The sequence below is a fragment of the Dendrobates tinctorius genome, unplaced genomic scaffold, assembly GCF_039654945.1.
Source record: "Dendrobates tinctorius isolate UK_male_01 unplaced genomic scaffold, ASM3965494v1 ptg000126l, whole genome shotgun sequence".
Lineage (NCBI taxonomy): Eukaryota > Metazoa > Chordata > Amphibia > Anura > Dendrobatidae > Dendrobates > Dendrobates tinctorius.
The window spans coordinates 28,422,234-28,432,403 of record NW_027361794.1 but is presented as its reverse complement, the minus strand read 5'-3'; the positions used below and the strand labels follow the sequence as shown (position 1 = coordinate 28,432,403).

The window sequence follows — 10,170 nt, the reverse complement described above, 5'->3', positions numbered from 1 at the left end:
GGATTCGAGGTGCCCCAGGTGCACGATGGATATTGCGGACATTTTACATACGATGTGGACATGCTCTTGCCTGCAAATATTCTGGATCGTGGTCCTTAGCCTTATACACTTGGTCACGGGACAGGATATTCCCAGGGACCCCACGGTTTGTGTTTTGGGCTATGTTGATGAGGTGGGAGGGGATCAATACCTTAAAATTGCTGTGGCCAGAATGCTATTTGTGGCCCGAAAGCTGATAGCTTATAACTGGATTTCTGCCAAAATCCCCTCAAGAAAAGAATACATTAATAGGTTGAACCAAATATTATATAGGGAAAAATTTGTGTACCTCAGGAGGGGTGTGCCGCATATTTTTGGGAAAATTTGGGAGGGATGGTTGAAGGTTCCCGGCCTGGCTGCCTCAAATCTCCTAGATTAATGGGTGGGCCCTGGAGGTGGTCTCCTGTCGGTTGCTAATCGTCATCTCTCCTATGATATGGTTGTATGATGGAATTGGGTTTATTCGCTATGCACCAGTATATATGCCATCGGACAAAGGGAGGGGGGTGTTATGGGGCAAGGGAATGTTTGACAACATGTTGTAAGTTGTACATGCCTGTCATTTCTAAAACTTTTAATAAAAACTATCTGATTAAAAAAAAAAAAGAAGAGGTCTGGGGACACGAGATGAAAACGTAATTCTCCCTCTGTACAAATCACTCGTCAGACCACACTTGGAGTATTGTGTGCAATTTTGGATGCCGGTGCTCAAGAAAGACATTACTGAACTTGAAAGGGTTCAAAGGCGGGCTACTAAAATGATAAATGGAGTTGGTTCATTACAATACCCAGAAAGGTTATCAAAATTAGGTCTGTTTGGATCGCCCCCTGTTGTTGGCAGGGCCGTAGGGTACTCGGTACCGGGCCCGTTGATCTCAATGGGAGTTGTCACGGCAGCTGTGACCCGGTCCATGGCCCTGGGCGTCCATTGTAAAAGGAAGATTGCAAGTGCGTTCGGATAATGTTTAAAGTTTATGAGTGGATGATTCGTGACGCCACCTGTGGTGCTCAGCAATGGAGATGTTAAGCCGACGCTGCAGACAGATCCTCTGGGACAGATGGTGTGGTGCAGCAATGATGTTGTGGCCCTCCACAGGTAGGGCTGTAGTCCCAGGGCACAGTAGATGAAGAGATAGGGAAGAGACGTAGATGGTGCAGTGTTAAGCACAGAGATGTAGCAGTGCTGAGTGTGTTGGCGCAGGAATAAGCGGAGGACACCAGGGCATGTAGTTCCAAAGCTTTATTCACAGTCTGTTGTGCGTACAGGTGCCCGCATCCGTGCCATTTCCTCCAGGTCAGGAGCTCAGCCAACTTCCAGGCAAGATGAAGCACTCCGTTCCAACACTCCGCCAACATATGCCTTTCCTGAACGTCTCCCTTCTAGCACCTATTTGAAGTACTCACAGTACTGAGTTACACTGGAGTTCCTCCTTTTAGATGTTCTTTGAACTCAACTTGTACGGCAGACAGCTGTAGCCTGCTTCGGGGACTCCTTGCTACTAAGTCCCAGCTCACTCAAGTTGCTGTTGTGCCCCCAAGTCTTGTGTGGGAATAAAGTGGTGACAACTTCTATTCCTCCGGTGTCTGCTGCAGGACCATTAGTATTCATACAACCTCGGGGACCTTACCCCAGCCTTTCGCTTAGAACTTGAGGAAGGGCTCTGCTCTAACCCTAGTCCTTAGTTCTGTTCTCCTTACGCTCCATACAAAACAATCTTTCTTATGGAGAATTAGGCTTTCTGAATATCTCTTTCCTGTGCCAGCAGACCCAGGTCACTGAGGTCTGCTGCAGCACTTCCTTCAATCCATGCCACTCAGGGGATCTCCTCTCACCAACTGCTCCTGAATCCTATCTTCCCTGCTCTTTGGTGCAGCATAAACTCCACCCACCTCCCAGCACTCTTCGTGTTCCAAGCAGGGAGCCACCAAAGGTGCTTTGCTACACTACTATGTTGTGTGGGATGCAGGTGTTGGAGTGTGGTCAGGTGTCTCCACCTTACCTGGATGGTGGGGTACCACACCTCAGGAGGAGGTGCAGTACCTCTGTGGCGACTGAACCCTCAGGGGCGCCACATATTTACTCTAGAAAAGAGAAGACTTAGGCGAGACCTAATACATATGTACAAGTATATCAGAGGGCAATACAGAGATCTCTCCAATGAACTGTTTGTACCAAGGACTGTGACAAGAGCAAGGGGGCATTCTGTTCGTTTGGAGGAAAGACAATTTCTGCACCAGCACAGAAGAGGGTTCTTCACGGTAAGAGCAGTGAGGCTCTGGAATTCTCTTCCTGAGTAAGTGGTGATGGCCAACTCACTGAATGGATGTAAGAAAGGAATGGATGCTTTTCTTGTGAGTAACAGTATAGAAGGTTACGAATAACAGAATATTATAGGTAGATGGTTGACCCAGCTTAGGGGAAGGAATTTTTTTTCCCTATGGAGAAAATTGGCTTCTACTCTGTGGGGTTTTTGCCTTCCCCAGGATCAACAATGCAGAACAGCTGCACTAAAAATAGGCTGAACTAGATGGACATAAGGTCTTCCTTCAGCCTTCAAAACTATGTTACTAGCTTACTTTGGGCATTGAAAGCCCTTTTCTATTGAACTTACAACATGGAGGTTCCACTTGGTATTAGAAGACGCTGACCGTTACCTGCCCAGATCTGTAACTATAAAGCCAAATGACAGCGTACGTAGAATGTGCTGAGAATATAGAAAATCACTTGAAGAAAGGTATTATGCTGGGCCTGTAAGAGAAAGCAGAGGGTAATGATGCTGTTGGCTTCCTAGATCCCTGAGATCTTATCGAATGAATCTTCTCTCCCTTCTGTGCTGCTGAATGTCTCATGGTCCCTACAAGACCAGGTCCAGTCTTTCTGGCCAAACTTCCCTTTTATGATTGATATAAAGAAAATTCTCCAAAGAAGCATTTTTAGTCCATTACTGTAAGTACAAGAATTGTGCCTCATGTAGTTTCAATCAGCAGAGACGACTCCCACTAAATTGGAAAGAAACAAGAGAATGCTGGAGTCCAGATCTAAAGCAGTGCAAACTTTTATTGACAAAAAACAGGCACATATAGAGTAACCGAACAATCATGATAGTATAATAAAAAGAATAAATGACTGCCCGGAGCCCACTGAGACAAACAAATCAGCAACAAATAAATTTGTTATCATGTGAAAAGCACTCAGACCCTTTGTAAGGGAAATGGATTAGTGCAGGTAAAAAGTGCTGGGGAGTCTGCACTGAAAAGAGTTAATCCACAGAAGTCTATGGCACTAGACCCTGGCAGTATGAATCTCTAGTGCTGTGGCAATGAGTGTGACCCCCACTGATATCTAATTCGCTGTGGACAATATAATCTGAAAATGCAGCATATCATAAGGGGGGCAGTAAGACATCACCAGCGGACCAGCGTCCCCGCAGTAGCGAGTGCAGTACAATCCAGGCAGAAAAACGACCAGCACTGTGTATTATATCTATTGCACAGATGCCCAAACGAAGGGGAAGAGAAATATCATTGTATGGACATACCCATCATGTCCTGGTGCAAAGAGAGCGCTGATTTGTGCACCCCAACACGTGTTTCGCGGTGAAAATACCGCTTCCTCGGGGGGGCATATAATATTGTGGCTATTGTGAGGTTAGAAAAAAAATTACATCCAGCAAAATGTCACCAGCGGCCCCTGTCCAGTAGCCTTTATCTCTTACTTATAGATGCTACTGTGCAGGCGCCGCCATCGACGGTGACATTTTGCTGGATGTAATTTTTTTCTAAGCCTCACAATAGCCACAATATTATAGGCATTATCACCAATAATATCAATGCTATTATATGCATTATGTAATAATGGGGGCAGGTCAGTGAGAAGTCAGCGACCTGTCATAAGCCAATACAGATGAATATGTAATCAGCGCACCACATAAAGCCCCGCCCACAGCCCCACCCACAGCCCCGCCCCAGAGCACGAGAATCTCATTAACTGAAAACTACAAATACAGATTACACAACAACCACAAGACGGATTTCATCACCAGGTATCACTGTAATCAGTATAACGGTGCTGACCTGACAGTGTCTGTAGGTTACTGAGCACAATCCTGCTGACAGGTTCCCTTTAAGACATCTCAGCTCTGCACTATTATACACAGTTCTCTATAAATGTGTAATATTTCTCCATGAATCTCATCTGACAGAAAATATTGGAGCTTACGATAGTTTAGATTGTGACGTCACCGAGCCCCATACTCTAGTTACCCCAGAGAGGTTTCACCACTAGCTGCTCATTTATTACTGATGGAGACTGTGGAGTTTGATCATTTCAGTAGATGTTATTGTCTATAGTCACAGTGTTTGATTACAGTAGTGTCCAAAATCCTCTGATTTAACCTCTTCCTGCAGCCAGTTTTGTGTTCTTAATCAGGCCCCATTATTAATATCTGACGTGTGTCACTTTATGTGGTGATAAATTATTCACAAAGGATAATAGAAAACAAATGGATCTTACAAATTATTTTCCAGCTTCACACTATACCCTACATACAATTGTACACTACTGTCTGGGCACACGGCAGTGTTCAGAAGGGAAGGAGCGCCATTTAGCGTTTTGAATGCAGATCTAGCTGGAATAGTTTGCAGACACAATGTATTGGGAGCACTGTTCATGGTCACCTGGCAGCTCAAAAGATGTCCACCATGAACATGCTTGGCTCTATCTTCTCTGCTCTCCATATCCCAAGGATTGCCTTGCTCATCGCCCTATAACACCCTCACATGGATCTGGACTTGCACTGGGACCCCTAGGCTTGGACCATGGTGTTACCTGCTATTCTGTGGAGTTAGATGGCAAGAAGAATAGTCAGGTAGCTGGGTCAGAACCAGAAGGACAGAACACAGAATCAGAAGACACAAGAGTAGTCAGTAAATGGACCACGGTCACAGCAGGAAACAAATACACAAGCCGCAAGCTGAGCACAGAGGACTGAACCAGAGGAGAACAGCGCTGTATTAGTGGACACATCGCGATTTAACATGTCCCTTTTGTCACATTATTTTCAGGGTATCATCATTTCTGTCCAGGCCTATTTAATGTGTGGAAGCCTGGTTGAAAGCAATGTCTGACTTTCATTTATTAATTTTCATAGATTTTTTATTTATTGTTACTTTTGTCAGATTCAAGTTATTTCTGTCACCATTGTGGGTTTTTCTGTCATCAAATGAAGGGTAACATCAATTTAGACCACGTGTGTAGGAGGAGTGAATATTTTGACTCCACAGCAACTTTCCAGAAATTAACACACAGTGGATGTTGGAGAGTGAAAATTACACATTTGCCATGTTATTACCCAGCACATAGTGCCCAGATTGTGCTCCAGGAGACACCGCAAATTAAGTGGATTCTTCTCACTATAATATTGCTAAATACAGGGATCCTAAATGTTGTTTGCGCACACTGCAAGACTCCGAAGTGAGAGCGGATTTTGCTGGATTGGTTTATAGAAACCTTGTTGCTTTTCAACAGCATTTGAGCCACTAATAGTGCGGGAACCTCTGTTTTTCCACTGACAGATGATGGACCTGAGTGGGGACTTGTTTTTTGTGAGATGAGAATTAGTATTATTTTCGCCTACATAACATTGATTGGTTTCTTTTTATTTGATATTTGGGAGGCAGAATGAACCAACAGTTGAACACCGCACACTACTGATCATCCAACAAGGTTTTCTATTAGACTGTGAACAGTCTTTGTCTTGGTAAAAATTAAAGTTTTTTTACATAGCTTGCCATTTTTATGGACAGTTTAAATAGAAATGTTCAAAAATATAAAACTCAAGGATATTTTATTAATAAATAATAATTGTTTTCTATCTTAGCAGATGACTGTACCAGGAGATCAGAGGGACAGCTGACATCTTCAATTTTTAAATCTGATGATCTTGAGATCCTACAAGATACAACTGAAGTGATTGTTATTACTCCAGATATATCATCATCCATTCACAGCAAAGATCTGTCATCTGATCCTATGAAACAGGTCCCATCTTCTGATTCTTTACTGACTACTAAGGAAAATCAAAGACACAAAAGAGGCATTAAAAAACAAACTGCTCCTAAAGTAAAGAAGTCATTTTCATGTTCAGAATGTGGGAAATGTTTTAATGAGAAATCATATTTTGTTAGACACCAAAGAGCTCACACAAGGGAGAAGCCCTTTTCCTGTTCAGAATGTGGGAAATGTTTTAACTGGAAATCAGAATTTGCTACTCACCAGAGAACTCACACAGGGGAGAAGCCTTTTTCCTGTTCAGAATGTGGGAAATGTTTTAACAATAAATCAGATTGTGTTAAGCACCAGAGAATCCACACAGGCGAGAAGCCTTTTTCATGTTCAGAATGTGGAAAATGTTTTAACAATAAATCAGATTGTGTTAAGCATCAGAGAACTCACACAGGGGAGAAGCCTTTTTCCTGTTCAGAATGTGGGAAATGTTTTGCACATAAATCACATTTTGTTACCCACCAAAGAACTCACACAGGGGAGAAGCCTTTTTCCTGTTCAGAATGTGGGAAATGCTTTAACCAGAAATCACATTTTGTTACTCACCAAAGAACTCACACAGGAGAGAAGCCTTTTTCTTGTTCAGAATGTGGGAAATGTTTTAGCGAGAAATCATATTTGGTTAAACATAATAGAACTCACACAGGGGAGAAGCCTTTTTCCTGTTCAGAATGTGGGAAATGTTTTGCACATAAATCACATTTTGTTACCCACAAGAGAACTCACACAGGGGAAAAGCCTTTTTCCTGTTCAGCATGTGGGAAATGTTTTGCACATAAATCACATTTTGTTACCCACAAGAGAACTCACACAGGGGAGAAGCCTTTTTCCTGTTCAGCATGTGGGAAATGTTTTACACAGAAATCATATATTGTTAATCACCAGAGAACTCACACAGGGGAGAAGCCTTTTTCCTGTTCAGAATGTGGGAAATGTTTTAAACAGAAATCAGTGCTTCTTACTCACCAGAGAACACACACAGGGGATAAGCCTTTTTCATGTTCAGAATGTGGGAAATGTTTTGCACTGAAAAAAAATGTTGTTACCCACCAGAGAACTCACACAGGGGAGAAGCCTTTTTCCTGTTCAGAATGTGGGAAATGTTTTGCATATAAATCAGATTGTGTTAGGCACCAGAGAACTCACACAGGGGAGAAGCCTTTTTCCTGTTCAGAATGTGGGAAACGTTTTGCATATAAATCAGATTGTGTTATCCACCAGAGAACCCACACAGGGGAGAAGCCTTTTTCATGTTCAGAATGTGGAAAGTGTTTTAACCACAAAGGGAGTCTTGTTCCACACCAAATAAGTCACAGAGGGGAGAAACCTCTTAAATGTTAAATAAATCTTGATCACCATCAGAGATCCCACACAGGGGAGAAGCCTTTTTGCTGTTCATAATATGGGAAATATTTTAACCAGAAATGGAATCTAACTAATAATATTTATTTTTATATAGGGCTAACATATACCGCAGCCCTTTACAGTTTGCACACATTATCATCACTGTTCCCAATAGGGCTTACAATGTAAATTACCTATCTAGTCTTTGGAATGTGTGAGGAAACCCACGTAAACATGAGGAGAACATACAAACTCCTTGCAGATGTTGTCCTTGGTGGGAGTTGAACCCAGGACTACAGCGCTGCAAGGCTGCAGTGCTAACCACTGAGCCATCTCACCATAGAACTCACACAGGGGAGAAGCCTTTTTGCTGCTTAGAATGTGTGAAATATTTTAACCGGAAAGCGCTTCTTGTTAGACATCAGAGCAGTCAAACATAAAAGAAGCCTTTTTCATTTTCTTAATGTGGGAAATATTTTACTTGGAAATCAGCTGTTAATAAACATCAGAAACGTCACATAGGGGAGAAGCCTTTTTCTATTTTCATAGTGTTGGAATAGTTTTAACCAAAATTGAATCTTCTTAAATGGGTTGTCTCTTGTCATTCCTCATGTTTGCTGACAAAAGGATAAAACTAAACTTTATTAATTCCAAATGTAAAACTATACCCATAATTCACCCCCTGAATGTTAGTCAGTAGGTGGCTAATAGAAAAAAACATATACCACACATCTCAGTATATAGGGTGAGGTGACATATACACTCACTCTCCAAGCCTCTTATTTCTACGTGTTTCATTGTGATCACCAAAGGCGTCATCAGGTGACTATTTAATATTGATCTATATTCAAGCGAGACTGGACAAAAAAAACTTAAACTCATGTATCATGTTATCCAAAACAGAAAACTAGCCCCATATAGGCAGATCCCAGACTTCAAACTATATACTTCATATAGTTTTTACATCACGAGGGACACGGATCTATCATTCTACAGGAAACAACCTAGGGGTTTTCAGCCTCGGTTGGAAGAATACAGATCTGCTCCATTGACCATCGCTGAACCATGGATATGTTTGGAGAAGCCAGGTTGTGATCCTCGGATCAACTGGCCTTTTACCTTGTATGGACTGTATGGATTGTCATCTTCCTACACTTGTCGTTACCTCCTCTCTGTGCGTGCCACAGGTGGGGTAGTGATCCTGGGAGCGAATCAGTGGAAGGCTGAGATTCTGTAATGTGCACTCTGTTGGGTATTTTGCTGGGACTGTTCTATGTGTTATCTGCCTGTTTTGTGGTTCAATAAAGCATTGCCACACTGTTTTACCCTCACTGTGTGCTGTCTGAGTAGCGTTATGCCCATATTTGCATTTGTTGGGACAATTCCTGTTCCATGTGTTTTCGGCCACAGAACCGGGGCGCCCGCTGACCACCCCATGTTTCCACAGGCATGCTTCAATAGTCTCAACGGGAGGCTAGAAGCTGCTATAACCCGATCAGCTCTGCTACATACAGGCAATGATCACTTCACCTGCATGTAGCAGAGTTGCTCACTTGCTATGAGCGCCGACCACTGGGCAGTGCTCATAGGATCCGGCAGTGACAGCCATACAGGTCTGCTGGAGACCTCTGGTTGTCATGCCAACCCATCAGTGACCCGCGCTCACATGACAGGGTCACCAATGTGCGGGACTTCTGGCCCATCATGTGTGAGAAAAGAAGTAGGCTCAGCGCCGGGGCCCCCATCAAAAGGAGGGAGTCCGATATCAGCGTACATTTACACCTGATGTCAGAAAGGGGTTAAAGGGGATTGTTTATACAGAGACAGAAGTGGTAATTAATCATGTGTACATACAAATAATTACAAAAATACACACATTCTAATGTTAAATAGTATATAGTTACCACAAGAAAATATAATTTGTGTAAATCAAGTGTAGATATTAGTGTTGAGCATTCCGATACCGCAAGTATCGGGTATCGGCCGATATTAGCTGTATCGGAATTCCGATACTTAGTTCCGATACTTTTTTCATATCGAATACCGGAATCGGAAGTTCCCATAATGCTAGGAGCCCGCTCGATTTGATTCAGCCAATGGGGATCCTCAAAAGTGTGGGCACATCCTGTTAGGCATGTAGGCATGTTAACTACTGGCATGGCTGTGATTGGCTGCTGAAATGATGTCATGATGCACTATAAAAACCGTTGCAGCCGCCATTTCTGGTCACTCTGCTGTGAATTCAGTTAGGGACAGGCTGCTGTTGAAGACTGTGAGGGACAGTTAGAAATAGCGATCATCCAAAATATCTATTGCTCTACCCAGGCTACATAATCCACCACTGTAGCATTTTTGTAGCCCAGCAGCGCTGTTTTAATAGCTGTCTGCAAGGGCTGTGTGAGTGCAGACCCACGCTGTGTAGTGTGTCCTGCAGGCACGTCTGCTTGTAGGCCGCCCAGCGTGTGTCTCTGCCTCATACACATTTTTCTTTTATTGCTGCTTTTTTTTCTCCTGTATAGTGTGCTTCCATACGTATCCATATACGTTGGCTGCAAACACTAAAGGAGTGGACAGCGGAGCCTTTCAGCAGCCTTTCAGTGCTATAGCCCATTTCTCTGCACTGTTTTTGGTTGATAGGTCTCTCTGTGTGTGAGTGCAGCTCACGTTGCAGTGTGTTCTACAGCCATAGCTGTAGTCCGCTCAGCGTGCGTCACTGCCTCATA

General features: G+C 43.2%; 1 protein-coding gene across 1 annotated transcript; it reads left to right on the top strand.

Moving 5' to 3' along the window:
* Positions 1-2,654: 2,654 nt before the first annotated feature.
* Positions 2,655-8,769, top strand: LOC141047214 (uncharacterized). Its single transcript, XM_073542165.1, has 2 exons — positions 2,655-2,670; positions 5,922-8,769. The coding sequence occupies exons 1-2, from the start codon at positions 2,655-2,657 to the stop codon at positions 7,442-7,444; spliced, it is 1,539 nt and encodes a 512-aa protein (XP_073398266.1). The 3' UTR covers positions 7,445-8,769.
* Positions 8,770-10,170: the final 1,401 nt, after the last annotated feature.